Here is a 19,816-nt window from a genome sequence, read left to right as displayed (position 1 = left end):
CCTGCTTTGAATCTCTTCCATTATGACTGCTACATACATTTTTTTTTAACTTCACCTCTTTTCTGGTCTATGATTGGGAGTAATATTATACATTAATTATGCTATTCATATTTCACTATATTTTCTCAAAAACATTAAATGCATGAAAAATTAAATGTATGAAAAACATTTTATTACAAAACTAATATTCCCCAACAAGACTGTACATTAAGATACTGTTACAATTAAGGTACATATCAGTGGTAAGGTGGCGACAGTGGTGATGAGTGTGTATTTAAAAGACAAAGGATTGAAGAATTTTCTAAATTCTTGTTAATGAACACCACACTATCAAATCATGGGTCAAAAAGGAAATAAATGCATCAATCTGGCTTCAGGATGCTGTGAAGATAGCCAGACTGCATTTCCTTTTCAACAGGGCTTTTATACAATTGCGTACTAGTTGCAGCTTCATTCTAGCACGACTTAAGCACGCAACATGATTTTGCAGCATAAAAAGCTTAAAGCAATAATTTATGACATTTCTATATGCCGAGAGGTTTGCTCCAAATAAGCAAAGAAAAGAAACCAAGCAGGGACTAACTCTTATGTGCATGCAAGAGCAGAAGAGAAATATACATGATGGATTTCAACCAATACTCAAAAATCTGAAAACAATTAAATAGAGACTACTGGACCAAAATCCTGAATTGCTTTTGTAAGTCCAAAATGAAAAGAGCTATATTAGGCCCAAGATCACATTTCTAACTTTGGGAATTAAAAAAGGAAGATACACCCCACATTTCCAAAATACGTAAAATCTAACCAGGATTCATGAAGAGGGTTTCCATCAGCCCTGGTGCTTTTTTTTTTTTTTTTTAAAGAGATGTAGTACTATCATCTAATCCTGAAATTTAAAATCCAGCACTGAAGATTTAGCATCCTGTTGATGAGAGTTTTTTAAGAGACAGTATGCATTAGGAAGCAAGCAAGAGCAAAGATGGTATTTATGTTTCTAGTAACCCAATCCCAGCTGAGGTGGAATTAATTAAGGCAAATTCTGTGTCATTCACAACTGGCCTGTTTTATTTGCTTCTCCTCAACTATGTTAGCAATCTAATATTACTACTTCTGAAAAGCATTTAATTATATGAGACAAAGGCATCCCCTCCAAGCAATTATAAAACAAGGAGATCAATAGCACTAAGTAATCCTTTCTTTCAAATAGTTGCAAAAAACTCACACAGCACCTTTTGGTTACACTTTCTCTGATTGGGCAATTATTGTCATCATTTAATATTCTTTCCACAATGGTTTGTGCTCATAAAGCCCTGCATGAATTATAGTTCTATGTCATATTATATTCATGCAGAAGAAGGGGATTTTGATCACAATGTGGATCTGTATAGCTTCGGGTGATCAGTTTCCCAGTCCACATGGAAAGGCACGTTCTGTTGATGGGAGGTTTTTTTTTTTTAAGCAAATAAAATTAACCCAAATTAAACAATCAGATAAGAAAATGAAAATCCCACAGCAAGATTTTACAAGTGGAATAGTTTACCTATGCCACCAAAACTATTTTGTTATATGGGACTTCAAATATGTAGAGAAAACTTAAAAAGAATTTCTTCCTGGCATCTCTGGGCTAAGCCAATTCGTTTAGGGCATGTACAGACACTATTAGAAAAGAGACTTGGAAAACCTGTTTCAACTGTTAGACTGGAAATGAGACAAAGGGATTATGCTCACAATTCGTGAATAACTTTTTTGATTCCTCTATTGCCCTGTGATACTTTTTAAGAGAAAAATGAGGGGGCAGAGGAAAGAAAAAACTGAGCTCAGCAAATTCTTCTTCAAACTACTCAGTCTGACTGGTCCCTTCAGCTTCTTGTGAACTGAAGCCAAACACGTTCACGCATGCAGATACAGTTAGTGCACAGCATTCTGAAGATGCACTTGCCTCTGTGTTGACCAAGTGCAGGCTAGGTCTTGAAAAAAACACCCTGAAGGAAAAGAGACACTTGATCAGCTACAAAGCATGGAAGATATGGCTCCAAAAGGTATCCAGGGATGGGGTGGGAGAGCGAATAATAAGATTCCTAACTTGGGTAGGGGGTTGGGCTAGGAGACCTCCAAAGCCCCTTCCAACCCTATGATTCTATGAGCATAATGGTGAAGAAGAGCCTGCCAGGCAAGCATGTAGCAAGATAAAGACCGCTGGCTGTGACTATGGGGAATGGGTGGCTTGCCAAATAATCCCAAGAAATGTTTTCCTATTCTGAAGATTCATGTGTACTTGCTATTCAACATTTGGGAGAGGTCAAGAGTATAGCCACTCCATTCAAAAAACAGGCCCAGGCAACTTGGCTTCAGGACCAAGAACCTGCCAAGAATACCATCTAATCCCCACTTCAAGTCCCTTCTAGTTAAAACAGAAATGGAAGAAATATTTTGGAAAAGTATTTTCTTAAAATCTTGAAAAATGCTATCCTTCATCCCAAATATTGAGCTTGGTAATAAATATAAAGAAATGTAGGATAAAGACACTTTGAAACGCTGAACCTCTTCAAGGGTTGGGAAAAACATCAACACGGCACTGCAACCCCATGGGTGATGGGGAAAAGGTATTAATGTGGAAATGAGCTACCTGGACTATACATTCTCCATCTCCTGTACACGATCACCATCTTCCTCCTCCTCCTCCTCTTCTTCATTACCCTTTACTGCAGGTGTCTCACCATCCCTGGCTATCTCTTCCACGTGAGCAAGCATGTCGGCCATCAAGGCCTCCTCTAGCCTCTTCCTCACTTGCTGAACCAGCTCTTCTTGCTTCCTGGAGAGAGAAAAAAATAGGTAAATAAATACCCCCAGCACATGTTGTACCTATTCCTATGTCGCATGCAGCAGATATAAGCGGAGAAACCCTGCTGTTAGGGAAGAGGTAAATTGTCAAAGAATAACAGGATCACTTTTATATCCCATGTTTCATTTCAGTAATTCAAGGTTGAATAGGCAGTGCTTCCTTTCTTAATTTCTTCCCAGGACAGGAATGAGAACGAACAGGCAAAAAAGCACAAAGTGAGCCTACTGAATCTGTGTAGGTAATCATCTAGCCCTGGAGACTTGTGAGATTTATGAAAAGTGGGCAGCTGAACTAAAGAACTTCTGTAAGTTGTCAATAGTACAGACTTCCTTCTCACCACTGATGTGGGCTCTCTTTTGTATAAGAATGATACCCGGGTGTTGTGTTTGGGGATTCTCTTCCCTACCAACCAAAATCTCAGATCTGTCCATTCTGTTTCCTATTTGACTGGTGGGGGTGAAATCAGCAAGTCATCCAGCTATTACATATGTATTCTGGAGATCAACAATGTAGGTTACAATGTAGGCTATTACATTGTGACTACAAGCAGCTTCGTGGCTGCCATAGTACTTATCAGATTTCTTTCTGAGTCATACAGTATGTGGTCAGAGCATACTGTTGCACTGCTAGATGCTGGCATACTTACTTGCCCTTAGCACTTAGAGTTCCTTCACTGTTTCCCAAATGCTGTTAGTGAGCTTGCTGGTCATGAATCCCCTACCAAATTTATGGGGGAACGCCCCCCCTCTCCACTAAGTAGCTCAGTATTTGACAGCTTCAAAACTCATCAAATTTAGTATTCAATGCATTTTTACACAAAAATGTTGTCCCAGGACTCATTTGTTTGGTACTTGGTGTGCTGCAATAGGAAAAGGGGGACAGCTACGGAGAATGGACAAGAAGGCAGCCTTGCTGGGAAGCCTACTGCAAAAGAGAGGGGGACGGCCAGGGAGGGCAGATAGGAAGTAGGCCATGCTGGGAAGGTCACTGATGTAGGAAAAGGGACAGACAGAAATCCTTCCTGGCCGAAACCAAAGGGTCATGTGGTAAATCACATCCTTTGTTTGGCACTCATCATTTTTTAGTACTTGTCATGCCTTCTGGAACCAATTAACGATGAGGTACCACTGTAGAAGAAAAGAGATCTCAATTGACCGAATTGTGGTCAGGCTGAAGTTGTGGTAGTCTTGTGTGCTTTCTAGAACAGGGGGAGGAGGAACTGGGCACAGAGATTATCTGCTCTTGCTGGAAACAACATCAAATATTTGTAGTCCTGCTTGTGAATTAGACTGAGAGGGAATGCTCAGGCCCCACTGTAGGCAGTTAATGTGTTCCATATTACATATTACAACAATTTAATTTTTTTTTGAGGAGGACAGAAACATAGATGTTTTTAAGCATCTAACAAATTCTGGTACTACGTAAAACACCAGGGGGAGAAATTCACCTCCTGCCCTGGGAGTCAGGTTTCATTACCTGATGTCTTCATCAGTCACCATGAAGGCTTTGCAGAGAGGCTGAGAAGTGTTCAGCCAGACCCCGGGGTTTTTCTCAACAGCAGCAGAAAGCTGTCCAGTGATGGGCATTGTGCTGGTATGCAAGGCACTGGCAATGGCTGAAAGGAGTGTCTCATCAGTACATCCAGGTCCCACACCTAAAGAGGTACAGCACGATAACAGTTAATAAATGATTGTCTTTTTTTGCTAATACTATTACAAAATTCCTACTGATCAGCATGATCATGTTTAAGGCACAAATTATACTCCATGATATCCTGATAGCAGTATCAGACACTAGCTAGAATGGTGAGCTGAGATTCAAACTTAAATCCCTACTCCATAGCTAAAGCTTCTTTAAGACTTTTTTTTTTTGGTAAAAAATTCTTCTTCCTTCTTAACCTCTTGGCCTAGAAACGCAACTAAGGGGGAAAGCCTTTCCTCCTTTACAGAAGGCAGAGCTAACAATATGAAGGCAGGATTAGCCTCCAAACAGTTTAAGCCCTGTGCCTTCTAGGAGAAGAGATAGAATTAAGCTCCTTCCTGTGGTCTCCCTTTTCAGCAGACTGAAAATCAGCAAGCTTCCCTTTCCTTGTTCCATTTTCTTCCCCCCCCCAAGGATAAAGGGGCGCAAAATGAGTATTTCATTTTATACACATCCCACCCGAATAGTGAGATTTTTTAAAATGTATTTTGTATTTTTAACAAATAGTTCAAGCAGTTGGTTATGATGAGACCTCTAAGTGCAGAAAGAAAGGAAACTGGAATCTGAAAGGATTGGATCACTTCTGAAATGGAGGTTAGGAAACAGCAATTTATACAAAAGGTGGGGCCAAAGAGGAGATTCTAGGCAGAAACTCTTCATGAGGCGTTCCTGGTGCTCTCTTGAACTTGGATGTTTGCTTGCAGACATTTGGGTAATGAAATGGCCTAAGGAAAACAACTAAGCTCATAGAGCACCAAGGACCCTCATTTAAATCCCGAGCTACAAATATTTTCTTTATTAGAAACTCTTCAACATAATTCAAGGATTGTGAACGAGGGAGATTTAAAGCTTTCATTACTGAAATGAATATATGGACAGACATAAACATTAACCTTCTATGTGACAGAACAATAGCTTAGGAAAAGATTTACTCTTGCAACTAGCAAGTAAAGACATATTTATGGCAGTGTGTTAAAAATGCTCTATTCATCTGACCTATCTGGGCATTTGTTTTTATGACTGGATCATTTATTTGAAAAATCATTACTTTTAACATAACATGAACATTTTTTGATAGTGGAGAAGTGGAATGTAAAATATTCCCAATGAAATAATCAACTTCATGATCCGAGGAACCTGGTCACTCTCTACCAACAGTTGTTGAAAGTACCTTGCAAACCCTTTGGAAGGTCCATTGTTTTCACCAGCTCCTCTGCAATGTCAAAGGCATTTAAGCCACTTAGTTTCTTTTCCCAGAAGAGCTAAAGAGATAAAAACAATGAATTGTTGTTTAAAAAAAAAGTGGGGTGGGGAACAGCGGGGAGGAAGGGGGAAGAACAGTTATGATTCTCCTGTTACACATCTTTAAGAAACCTGCAATATGTAATTTTTACATCTCATTCCAGTCTTTCCCAGTATGCATCCCTCCTAATGTTATTCAGCGTAAAAGCACTTTAACTCACTGTGGCTTTGAAGATCCTGAATGGCATACACATGATGCCCAGTCCCCAGATTTATCATTTAAAACAGAGGTGGAGAACTATGGCCTTTTATGATTTGTGGACTTTAGCTCCCACAATTCCTGAGCCAGCCATGCTGGCTCAAGAATTCTGGAAGTTGACGTCCACAGGTCATAAAAGGGCCATAGTTTGTCACCCCTGATCTAAAAAGACACGTTACAAAGGGACTAAGGGAGAAAAGTTGGGGCATGGAGCTAACTCAGGAACAAGTTCTTACAGTGACTAACTGTAATGCTGGAAAGCAAACAACTCAGAGAGGGGAAACAACTTTCAGCTTGAGCAAATAGAAAGGCCCAGCTTCCATTTTTTACATTTTTGTAACTGAATGGAACAGTTGCTTGTCAAGAGCTGAGGAAGATAGAGTCTGAAGGATTTATGTTTTGGATTTCATCTCACATCAGCACAAGCCCAACTGAATAATTATTGAAAATAATATAATCCAAGTTATCTGGAGGGTACCATGTTGTGAAACATTGGGTTTTACCCTGACTTTTCAGAAGATAGATGAATCTTCCCATCCAAGATATTTTTAAACCTGTAGAATAGGTGTATGCAAAAATTGTCAGTTTGTGGGATGGGAGATTTCAGCAGTAGCTTCTGAACTGGAAGTGGCTTGGGATTTCTGGCTGAACACCTATTTTATCCAAAGCATCTTGCATCATTCACAATTTGGAGACAAATTGGATTTTTCTGAGTTACCAGATTGGCCCATCCCAGATTGATGAATTTTGCAGCTCTCTATTAGACAAGATATGACAGGTATTTAATCTTCTGTATGCAACATATTTCCCCAAATATTTTAAACAAGAGTGTATAATTTTTATTGAAAGTTTCACTTGAAGACTGGATGAAGCTAGAATCATATATATAACTTCACCCAATCATTCATTCATAACACACATATATAGCTTTATTATTTTTACAAAGATCTCAAGGCAGTGACCATACCTAATACACCTTCCTCCTCCTATTTTTCTAACTGCAACAACCCTGTGACATGAGTTGGGCTGTGACTGGCCCAAGGTCACCCAACTGACTTTCATGGTTAAGGCGGGACTTGAACTCACCCTCTCTTGCTTTCTAGCCTGGTGCCTTAACCACTAGACCAAACTTGATAGAGGGTATCAAGGATTTCCCCCTTTTAAACTCTAGTCAAAATACCAAACTATGCAAAATGGGCCAATAGTGGCCCCATCCACTTGGGATAAGGTATTGTGTAAGTATAAAAGGAACTTGCATGCAGCTCCAAGGTCTACAAGTTTCACATTTTACTTCAGATTAATCTGAAAAGGAAGAAGCAATCTTTTCCTGCCTCAGCTAGGTTCTTTCATGCAACCCATGATTATGGGATATAGTTGGAAATAATCTAAAGCTCATGAAGTGCTAGTAAAATGAAACTTCTCAGTATTCAGAAATGTTAATTTCAAATTCAGAGCTAATTTAAAAGTTGCTAGAGATTGGGGGAGTAGACTGGCAATTTATATTCCTTGCAAACATTCTTGCAACATCTGGCTAACCACTCCTGAAATAAGATGCTGGATTAGGTGGATTTAACAGGAATCTTTTTATAATATTACAATAACTTAGTGTGGTATAATGGAGAAAGCAAACTGACTTTAAAGCAGAGATCAAGGTTCATATTGCTGCTCAGCCTTGATGAGGTTTCTGCTTCTCAGTCTAGCATTCTACGAGATCATTTGGAAAATACTTCAGAGCAAACCTCCCACCTCTCAATCACACCCCTTACCTGTCGGGGTTGGTCAACTGCTTTTTGGGGGTCAGTCTTCACTTTATTGCTGGGATGATTTGTGATTTTAGTGACTGGTTGCTTAAAAATTGAAGCTGTCTGCCTCACAGGAAGTGTGGTGTTTAGATCAGGTTTACCCTAAAGATTTGAGAGGATAGGAAGTGAGCAATAAAAAAAAATCATTCTGAAATTTAACTAAGATCCCAGTCTACAACATTATGGAGTTCGTGATGATGCAAAAATGTTTTGAATCAAATTGTTTCTAATCCAAAATACCGTTTCAAATGAGAATCAGCTGTGAATAGGCTGTGTTTTTAGCCAGAAACAACTATGTTCTAACAGCAAAGATTTGATTTTGAGTTGAAACAGTTTCAAAATGGTTCAAACTGACAATTTTGCAATTGAAGTGGTTTGATTCTAAACATTTTCAAGACTCCTAAAACTTAAAAGTCTACTGGCAGTTAAATATGTCTTTATAAATTTCAGATTTTTAAAAGATACATGACAAGTAAAATAACCCTTTCCTTATATTGTGATTCTGGAGAAATCACTCAACAAAAGGAACTTTTTTTTGGCTACAATGAATTTTCTCCATTGGCAGCAATACAGAATTTTCTTGTCAGGAATGTAACAGAAGGAAAAAGTTGCTTTCCCTTCATATCTATCTTGATCATGAACTATCCGTTTTTCCTCCCAAAACCATACAGCTTTTTATAAGAGTATACAGAATGCTCTTTAGCCCCATCTTAGTTCAGCCTTAGATCAACAGCTTGTCTTCATATAAGGCAACTTTAGGAGTCCAAGTATTCCCACCACCCATCTCCTTCCACTTATGACTGTAACCTTGTTGCTTGTATCCATACGATTTATATTAATATTGTTTCCTGATTGCTTATTTGTACCCTATGACTATCATTAAGTGTTGTACCTTATGATTCTTGATGGACGTATCTTTTCTTTTATGTACACTGAGAGCATATGCACCAAGACAAATTCCTTGTGTGTCCAATCACACTTGGCCAATAAAAAAAAATCTATTCTATTCTATCTTGGCCTTAGATCAACAGCTTGCCTTCATATAAGGCAACTTTAGGAGTCAAAGTATGTATGTATCATTAGAATAAAATAGAATAACAGGGTTGGAAGGGACTTTGGAGGCCTTCTAGTCCAACCCCCTGCCCAGGCAGGAATCGTAAGTCATATTAACACTCTGATGTACTTTAGAGTGATAAAAAGCTACAAATCAGTACAGGTAGTCCTCAACTGAAAACCATTTGTTCAGTGACAATTCAAAGTTATAACAGCACAACAATGGACATAAATGCACTTATGTCCATTTTTCACACTTTACGGCTGTTGCAGCATCCCCATGGTCACATGATAAAAATTCAGATGCCTGGCAACCAAGATGTATTTATGAGAGTTACAGTGTCCTGGGGTCATGTGATCACTTTTTGCAATCTTCTGATGAGCAAAATCAATGGGAGAGTCAGAGTCATCAAACAACTGTGTTACTGTGGTGATTCACTTAACCACTATGGCAAGAAATGTTGTAAAATGAGGCAAAACTCACTTAACAACTACCTTGCTTAGCAACAGAAATTTTGCCCTTGTGGTCATACGTCAAGGACTACCTATATAGGTCTGTGAACATAAGGCTGGTGCACTAATGGATCCTACACTGAGTAGAAGGTTGGAGCAGTTAACTTCTAAGATTCAATTCTAATTTTATAATTGGAGATCCAATCAGCTGTGGTCAGGAAGGCCTTAAAATAATTTTATTTTAGCAAGCTTTTGATCTCTAGGGTGATTATAAGCAGTTATCTGTTTTTGTTACTGCCATTATGATGATGATTTTTGGTGCAGGTTTTTAAAATAATTTTAATTGATCAGTTATTCTATATCACAGTTTGCTTGTATGCACCACACACAGGTGGGAGAGCTATAGAAAGTGCTAAATAAACTTTAAAAAATAAATAATAGGAGCCTTAATTCACAATATCTGAAGTCAAAGTTTAGTGCCGTTAATTAAGTCTGCAAGTGGCACATTCATGTCTATGAAAAACAACACAGTGTACAGACAATGCAGTTTGACTGATGATTGAGGGCAAAGTCTGCCGTCTTAGACAAGGAGGGAAAAGCCCTACCTTAGATGTGGCATTTGCTTACATGTACAGAGGATTGTAGGTTCAATTTCCAATTTAACAGCTAATGTTCACTTCTATTCTGGGAATATACGTTTCCCCTTCATGCTTTGTCATAAAATAGTAACTTGGCCAGGAATAGTAAATTACACAAAAGATCTAAAAATGGAGTTCCCCAATCCATCCCTTTTTGTTCATAGCTTGTTACCATTTGTTTAACTTCCAATGAGGATTCATGGCAAACTAGACATCTCTGAAGGAGCAGATAGAGATCAGCAGCCAGACATTTCTGACCAGCCAAGTCTCTCCGGATAAAGGAGAGTGTGATATATTCCCATACGCGTTCTGGACAGCCACTCCTCAAAAGCAAACTAATGGCTTGAGAGTTGAACAGCTGAGAATCAAGAGATTCCACCAAGCTGAACGCCACAATGTTGCCTTATGATGACAAAGTTCTGCCAAATCTTATTTCCTAATCATTTTTGATAATCTTTCAAAGATGTTTTAGAAGAGGAACAAGTTTTACCAGACTGAGATGGGTCTTAGATTTAAAAATGGCAGGATATAAGAATATGGAAAAAGATGTTGCGCTAGGTATACAAATGAAACTGACTGCTATCTTAACAATTAAAAGGGATAAAGAAATGACAAACCAAAAGAACAACTTTCTTATGTTGGGTTTACAAAAGAGACCTGTTAAAGTTCTTAAGGATTCAGTGAGAAGAGACAAAGAAAAATGAAAAGTAAAAAAACTCTAGGGCACTATTTGAAGGGATTAAAAGGCCAAGATTATTAAAAGTAAAAAGAGTATACGGTAGGTTTATTTGATCAAGGTTAAAATAGATATGTTGTCATATCTATTTTTTTTGGTAAACCTTAATAGACTTTTGGTGACTAGGACTGAATGATGAAGTTTTAGGGATTTGTTTATAGATAAAAGAGATGAAGAGATCGTTTTAAGACAAAGTGGTTGTTAAAATTCTTTATAATTGTTGTGACAAAGAGCAAAGCATTTCTTTATAATTTTTTTCTTTTTCTTTTCTTTATTCTGTCTGTCTGTCTACCTTCTTAACTGCCCATCTCCCTCATAGAGGGGCTCTGGGTGCTATACAATTTAATCAGTTTAATAAAACATTAAAAACCACATAATTACAATTATTAAAAAGAGTTCCAAGATGAGTTGTTAATATGTGGGGGGGAAGGTTCTCAAGGGGCCAGCCAACCCCATGGCTATGTGGGCTCCTGTGTCCCCCCATGCAAGGCTACACAGCCAGGTTTTGACCCCTTTGCAGAAGGCAAGAGATTGGGGGCTTTCCTCACCTCTGAGGGCACAGCAGAAAATACCTTTTTCCTTGACCTCACCATTTTTCTCTCTGGGTGCTTTTTTGCAAGTTTACTTTTGTCTAGTTTGTATTAATTTTTATCTGTTTAACTGTAATGCTTAATAAAATGCACACATATATAAAATAAGATCATTTGGTTCAACCAGACATTTTGTTTAGAATCAAGAACCTTGGATATGTTTTTGTCTTCCATTTGCCGAGATGTTACTTCAGAATTTTTAATGTGAAATCTATTTTAAACGCTATCTGCTTCAAGTACAAGTTATTAAAGAGCATTGACAAAAGTAAATAGACTTAATAAGCCATATCACCGTGTGCATTCAGAGTTCAATTGTAATTCTCTCCCTATAGTCAATAGGGTATTCAATTTTTTTTAAAAAAAGAGGGGGGGGGGGGAAAAAAAAAAGACCAGCCTCACCTTGGTTTGGCTTGAACAGTCATAGCGCATCCTTTGCCGGTTTTTGTTCACCTTGCTCATTAGCATCTTCCCTGTTCGGAAGTCGAACGTGCTCAGGTCCATGGAGTTACCCAAGTAACGGGCCAGCTGAGGTTTGCTGCGGAATTTCTTCCCACTTGGACTGAGAAATGGACAGAATTTGGACGGGGGGGGGGGGGGGGGATGGAAAGAAGAACCAATTTAGCTTTTGAACTCTGGGCAGCATGTGTTAGAATTATAGCCCAAATATAGCAATTAGTTTGGGGCTGTTTGCACTTATCCTTGCAAAATCATAATGGCTTTGTTCTGGCAGTTAACAGACCCCCTCCCCTTCCATTCAGTAACTACAGATGCAACAAAGCTAGTTAGAAGCAAGTCACTTTCATCATTGCTGAGGACACTGTGGACAGTATATTGCACATAGAAAGAAGATCAATGGTGAACTTAAGCTTTGTAAAGGGGAAAGATTAAGAGCTATAACTTAAAATTAAGAAAATACTGTACATGCTTTTCAACATACGAGATCTGTGCAACTGCTCAATACAAACAGAAATAATTCCAAAACTACCATTTTATCAGTATGATACAAACGTGCAAAGAAAAGGCTTTTAGACTGTGGATATGAAGTCCTCCTGATTTAAGGTCTGCAAGTCATTTGTGAGGAAAGTGTCCCATGTGGATTATTATGCTTTTTTACTAAAAAAGTGAATGCAGAAAGCATTTCTGATCCTCCATTGTTCAACCAAAGATAAAAAAGCAGCTGCAAAGCAATGGAACCAATTCTCCACGCTTGCCTGTCTTAAAGGTATGCTGGCATTGTAAAGTTTTCCATGGTATCCTTCAGACTCTGTTTACAAAAAAAAAAGCTGTCTACTTTTCTTTCACTCCTTTATTTAGAGCGTTACTTGAAATTCACAGACTTTTGAGAACATACATGGGCTGCAGGGGGGAAGAAAAGGGGAGAACTTAAAATGAATACATTGCAACCTATTCAAACTGGATTGAACAGCCTCCAGATGTCTACTCTGCACAGACAACCTGGACTCTTTGTTCTTTTATATTCTGATTTGCAAGGGAAAATGTATCTTTGTCCCAGTTACATGCAAATTCATTTCTATCACCAATTATTTAGCTTCAAGAAAGCACACACAGACATTTTATAGAACAGAGGGAAAAAACCCAAGGGGTTTAATTAAAACAAAAGCAAAAGTGTAACATCAAGCAGTAGTTTTTGAGCAAGTGGGTAAAATACAGCCGTAGTTTTCAAACTGTCTCCTTTCAGGGATTACCCTTTCTCACAGAGTCTAGGTATCCAAAATACTTTTACAAGGTAATTTATATCTATCAAGCCTTATTATTTGCATTCACACTCAGTTTTCATGGTCACTAAAATCTTTGCATAGCTGATTCCTATATCAGACAATGGTGAAAATATTTTTTTCCAGAAATAAAGCCCATCATTCCTTATTTTTTCACTGACAAATGTTAAATATTAAAGAAACATCAAAGAATACAGCTGAAAGTCACACGTATCAACAGTATATCAATTTAATTATGATTACTTGTACAGCACACTAAATGAATATGTGAGATTACCTAGAGTCAGACCACTGATTTATTGGCTTAGTATTGTCTACTTCACCTGGCCACGAATGCCCAGATCTCAGGCAGGCAGAAACACGTCTTCATCATTGATACAATTCTTTTACCATCAGATCCCAGCATGCAAAGCTGAATCACCATTTGTCCTGATGATAAGTGTCTTGCCCAGGTCATATTGTCTTGCCCAGGTCAAATTATTATTATTTGCTGCAATTTCCTGTATTTCCAGAGGTCTCAAATGCAGATTTTGCTCATCTCTTGCTTTACCAAGATCCATTTATGTAAATACAGCATCAAAATCTTACACTAAAACTATCAGGTACTTAAAGAACTCAAGCAGTGTGATGCAGAAAAATATTGCAATAACTGTTATTTAAGCATAATTAAAATGAGAGCTTCACTAAACCAATCCAACTTCTATTCAAAACAGCTTGAATTAAACATCTTTAGGATCTGTTAGGAAGGTAGAATATTTATTTAGACAGGACCCTCACAAAAAGCTTTGTTTTTTAATCAACTAGTTGATCCATATATATCTGTAAGTAATATGTCTGCAAGTGGAGGTGGGGAGGGGGGAAGTACTATACCTTAGCTCAGATTTAGAGCTCAAGAGCTTAATAGCAACACTTCAAATAGGGGCAGGAAGTGAATAGGCTTTAAGATTGGATGAATACACTCTATTATTTAGCACCAGCAAGCATATAAGCAACTGTCCTATATGCTATTTGAAGCATCCATACTATCCTCAAAGGGGGGCAGGGTGTGTGGCTGGGGGCATGGCCGGCGTGGGCGTGGCCAGCTCGACGTCACTCATCAAGACTCCCATTTTTGGCCGTGATGGCTTCCTGCAGCCCTCTGCTAGCAAAAATGGAGCTCAGGGAGGCCACATGTAGCCTGCCTGGGCTCCATTTTTGATGGCAGAGAGCTGCAGGAGGCTGTTGTGGCCAAAAACGGAGCCCGGGCGAGTCGATCATGGCCCTACCAAGCTCCGTTTTTGCTGGCAGAGGCACTGCGGCCCGTCCTTCACTGATTCCAGGGCAGGCTCATGGGCCAGATCTAAGCACCCTGTGGCCTGGATCTGGACCCTGGGCCTTGAGTTTGACACTCCTGCTCTAGTGCCATGTGTGTTTCCACACAGAGTTCAAAATCCAGAATGTGAAGCTACAAACTTTGGACAATTCCACAAGTTTATCTGCCTTGTCCATCAGTATTGTATCCTTATCCGTCCACACTGAAATTTGCCAACTGTGTAACACCTTCATTATGCTTTAGCCCAATCTCTAAATTGCTCTCTTCAGAGGCTTCAGGTTGATTTTTTAAAAAGCACAGGAGAGGAAATGGAATCATCTAATATTGTACTGAAAATATTAAGTGGTGCAGAGATCTCCCATCACTATAGAATGTAGCTTACCATAAAGGATTAGAGCCACTGCCTATCAGTTTCAATCCTACTTTAACTAGACCAAAGTATGATAAGCAATGATACAACTAAGAATTATTGTGGTTGGACATTCTAGGTTCACATTATCTATCAGGTTAAGGTAGTTTCTCATGTCCAAGTTGAAAGTTGGAGAAAGGGTGCAAGTAATAAACTTCATCGAAAACTCAAAGGAATTGAAATGTCACAATGTTTCCTTGATTAGAAAGCAGAACTTTTGTATGGGATATACCTATTTTTCCTTCTTGCTCTTGTTCACATATTTCATGACTATAACATGGTTCACTTTTACTTCTTTCCTCAGTGATTCCACGCCACAGCTCTTTCCTGTTCACTGCTTCCTAACTGTAAGGTACAATCCTCAACTTACGACCACAATTGAGTCCAAAATTTCTGTTGCTGAGACAGTTGTTAAATGAGTTTTTCCCTTTTTTACAACCTTTCTTGGCACAATTGTTAAGTGCATCACTGCAGTTGTTAAGTTAGTAATGTGGTTGTTAAGTGACCGATTGACTTTGCTTGTCGTAAAAGGTAATCATATGACCCTGGGATCCTGCAACTATCATAAATATGAACCAGTTGCCAACCAAATATCTGAATTTTGAACATGTGATCATGGGGATGTGGCAATGGTTGTAAATGTGAAAAACAGTCATAAGTGACTTTTTTCAGTACTACTGTAACTTTGAACTGTCACTAAATGAATGGCTGCAAGTCGAGGATTAGCTGTACTTCTTTTAAAACCAAATCCTGAACATTTTTAGAAGCATCCCAGATACATTTCTCCAACTTAGTACTTATAATTATTGTTTACTCAATCAGGCCAGCTAACTTCACCTTTAGTGCAGATAAGGAACAGAAAGGAATAATTCTGAATGGTTCTAGTAATGCTTATCCTTAAATCCTGCTCCTACATAGAAGTATGCATTTTGGTTTCTATTTCCACCTCAAAATATTCTAAGCAGTCATGTCTCCATATCACATTTTGTCAGCTATTTTTAGTACTTACTCTGTTGTATTTTATTCCTGAAGTTGTAAAATTATAAAAACCACTGGAGTTCTCCAAATCTTCCATCATGTGCATAATAGACAATACTAATTGATTACATGGGCACAGCACTAAAGCTTTGTTCTACACATCAATTAAAAAAAATACATATAGCTAAGTCTAGAATAGACAATTTGCAGCCCACCAGTATTTTTTAAAAAAGCTGATTTACTGATGCCATCCGAAGATACAAGCTTCCGTGTCACCAGTGCTGCCCTTCTGTTAGCCACCAAACCTGCTGATCAGCATGCCAGGTATTACTTTGTGGCTCAGGTTTATTCTTTTAATTTATCGATATGGCCCTTTCCCTTTTACATGTTGTGCATGCCTAATCTAGACCAATTCTCAAATCTCAAAGATATCTCTTAGTAGAACACAAATTCCAAGACACTCTATTATCATTATCATCCAAAATATGGGTGTTACAGGTGTTTTTTTCTAAAACTTGTGTTAAAAATTATCAAACATCCACTTAATTATACCTAGGGTTTTACATGTTCTGCCTTTTATTTCCCTCTCTTCTCAATTCATGTGAATTGTTATCTGAAGGATACAATTTATAAGCTTATAAACATGCAATAATTGTGCTGGGATCCTTTGTACTGCAGCCCTGAACCCCACCTCTACAGCTTCCTGAATGAACAAGCACAAGATGCCATCTCACAGCCTTCTTCCATGAGGTTAGAAGGCTGAAGACTTTTCATGCATTGGCAGTCTGGCATAATTTGATATAACGCCACCAGCAGCACATTGACAAGATCAGCAGCCACAATGCAATTTGTTTAGTTCCTGCTTAGTGTGATTTGTAAACCCAGACTTAATTAACAAATCATGGTTAGTGAAATGTGAACATAGTTACTAGTATCTTTATGCAACAGACTGTATCTTCTCTTATTACTAGAAATACTGTGACTATATTGTAAGAGATTAGGGGGGAAAAACTGTTTTGTATCAGACAGACTTACAGCTTCTACCAACTCATCTTCTGCAGTCTTTCTGCTTCCCATACACCCACATAGAAGCATTGTGAGAGCATCTCAGAGATATCTATGTAACTAAGCTAAAGGAAACCAAGGTGGCAACAACAGTACTACTTCGTTATTTTTTTTTTGCCTACACATATCCTTAAATGGCTGTTTCTACCCTGCTCCCTCAATCTTTTCTTGATTATCTTTCTACAATGTTTCTAGTTCAGTGGTATAGCAAAGAGGGAGCAGCTGGGTCAACTACTATTCTGCAGACTGGGGCTTCCTCTCATTTGCAAAGAAACTCAGTTCTCTCGTTTCCTCCCCAAAAACTCTCTTGCACTTAGGACAGCACTTCTGACAGTTTAGTTATCATCCACTACTGATTCCAATTGAATTTAGACTATCAATTAAATTTAAATTTATTTAAATCAAATTTAGATTATCAATCTGCCTTAGGCCTGAAAGCTTGGCTGGCTGACTTTGGGATAGTCGCTCTCTCTCAGCCCAACTCACCTCACAGGATTGTTGTGTGGAAAACAGGAAGAGGAAGAAGTATTAGGTATGTTCACCACTTTGAGTTATTTACAAAAATGGGGGGGGGGGATCTAAAATCAACTCATGCATTCTCCACATGATATGTTGCCCTTCCATGTGACTCCCACAACATGTTTGATTTTTTCTGTATCTGAAAGCCTCACGTTCTCTCTGTGCCACTTTCACAAACTCTCAGCAAATCTGAACTATTTAATAAATATTAGAAAAACACAAGCAATGTCTTCATCTCTGAAATCACTTTTCAACAAGTTATGACTGCATCTGTGTTATATTCTGATAAATATACATCTCCATTCTAAATTTTAAAGGCCCCTTGAGTTAAATTTTGTACCAAAAAATGAAATCTGAAATTAAGAATTTATTTATCACTTGAACTGGTGGGAAGACTCCATTTGGCTAATGTGGGGATGCTATGGCAGACCAGTTGGCCTGTTGAAGACCAGTTTGAGAACCACTGCTCTATTCAATACAGAAGTCTATTTCTCTCCAGAGAACCCCACACTGATATATTTCAAAACCCAGATGCAAAGTCACTGGAAAGGGGTATCATATTTTCACAGCCCCAAAGATAACAAAAAGCAGACAGCAACTTAGCTCCTCCATCTTGAAATAACAGCGTAAACTTCCACAAGAATATCTTGCAATTGCAACAGGACTGTAATTTCTTAGCATGTAGATACTAAGAGACTAACCTGCCCACAATTCACTGGGGGAAATCGCTCAAATGCTTCAACTCTGGTACAATAGTAGTAATCTAAAATCAGCTCTACTTGAGGATATACACCAAGTTACTGGACTTTTAAGATGTGAAATTGTCATTTGTAGTTTACTCCACTGCTGACCGAGAGAAAGCCATTGGCAACGCTCCTTTCAAGTGATTCTTTAGCTAAATGCAGAACAAGGAACGTCTGTAGCTTATATCAAACCTTTCAAAAATGCTAAAGATACCATTTTCAGCCCCGAAATCTCCAGCACAGCACACATGCAAAGGTTAGAAGTAACCATTCATTCCTTTCCCATTTGACATGCAGAAACCAGTTTCCCCCTCTCCCCACAGAACTAGACTTTCCACAGTAGCTGCAAACAGGGGACAGGAAAGACCAGCTATATCTCCTCCATGCAGAAAATGCAGACTGAGCAAACAGACTCCCCCTCTTTGTATGCATATGTTTGCAATGACAGTCTTACAGCAGCAAGCATGTAAAGATAAAGATAGGTGGCGGCGGCCACAGCAGCCCCATCACCCCCTCCATCTTCCTCCCTTCCCACCGCCAACCCTCCCTACCCAAGGCCCCTCCGCCGTGGCACATTCACCTATAATAATAGACATCACTCTTGCCAGCAGAGAGCCCCGATTTCCTGGTCACTTCTTCCCTTTTCCATCCCTGCGGGAGAGCTGAGCACTCCCACCTCTTCCGATCCATTGCTTCCACGATGCCTGGGTCTGGATCTGGATCGAGCCAGCCTCCTCCTCCGCCTCTGGCTCCTGCCTGCCGGCTTGCTCCAAGGTCCCTCCCAGCCAGGACTGCGGTGGTTTGCTTGCTGCTACTTGCTGACTAGCTTCTGTTGCAGCTGGTGGCGACTGCAACCTCCACTCTGGCTTCCAGGGCCAAGCTCTTCCAGAGTGCCTCCCTCTGCTGGGACTGGAACGTTCACAGTGGCTGTTCCTTTCAGTAGCTGTCAATCGCACCTCCCACCCTTCACTTCTCCCGCTGGATGGGGGCGCTGTTCCTTTTACCCGACCGCCGAGCTTCTTTGCTTGCATCATCGGCTCTTCTCAGGAGCTCCCTCCCCTCCCGCTGCTGTCTCTCATTCATTCCTTTTGCTTTTTCCTTAACCACGCACGTGCGCCTCCCCTCCGCGGCTGTTCCATTCACTCATGTTCCTCCCGCCGTACGAAGGAATGAGGCAGAGTGAGCGCAGGCAGCCGTTAGTGAAAAGCCAAAAGAAAAAAAAAAAAGTCCACTTCCCATCCCGCCAAATTAAAGAAAAAGCGCCCACATGATATCCCTCCGCTTTGGCAAGAATATAGTCCCCTCAGAATTTTTTTTTTTTGCCACATATACGTGAACGGGCGTTCATACGGGCACCTGCTGCCAAAAGCACTGACAGGGCTCGGGTTTTTGTTTTTTTTTCCTTACTGATAAACAGATTCCGGTTCTACGCTCCCAATCTCATTTCTCCTCACGATGTGCCTCGCTCTCTCCCACTAAACCCCGCAGCCGGACAGCTTCCTACGTGTGAACGTTGCCCCGCATGCTCAACTCCGGCCGCTTTCCCAACCGCCATCCTTTCTCTACGAAGCGTCTCCTGGACCCCCCGACGTTAAGCAAACCCCAAATCCCTGCGACCACTTTCCCAGAAAGCAGCGCGGGCTCTGCAAGCCGCCTGGAGTCCCTGCCCGAAAAGGCGACATCCAAATCCGCCCGGGGGTCCACCACACATTCAAACGACTTCCCATCTGCCCGGCTT

At 39.7% G+C, this 19,816-nt stretch overlaps 1 protein-coding gene across 1 annotated transcript; it reads right to left on the bottom strand.

The window, feature by feature from the left end:
• Positions 1-213: 213 nt before the first annotated feature.
• Positions 214-18,998, bottom strand: MBD3 (methyl-CpG binding domain protein 3). The gene is made up of 7 exons (XM_070931792.1): positions 18,659-18,998; positions 11,716-11,875; positions 7,811-7,948; positions 5,715-5,805; positions 4,319-4,496; positions 2,627-2,812; positions 214-1,982 (listed from the first exon to the last, which is right to left on the bottom strand). The coding sequence occupies exons 1-6, from the start codon at positions 18,766-18,768 to the stop codon at positions 2,632-2,634; spliced, it is 858 nt and encodes a 285-aa protein (XP_070787893.1). The 5' UTR covers positions 18,769-18,998; the 3' UTR covers positions 214-1,982; positions 2,627-2,631.
• Positions 18,999-19,816: the final 818 nt, after the last annotated feature.

Source organism: Pituophis catenifer, unplaced genomic scaffold, assembly GCF_029215685.1.
Source record: "Pituophis catenifer annectens isolate HBS135680 unplaced genomic scaffold, rPitCat1.0.hap2 SCAF_1, whole genome shotgun sequence".
NCBI classification, from domain to species: Eukaryota; Metazoa; Chordata; class Lepidosauria; order Squamata; family Colubridae; genus Pituophis; species Pituophis catenifer.
The sequence above is the reverse complement of the archived record's forward strand: the minus strand, read 5'-3'. Positions and strand labels throughout refer to the sequence as shown.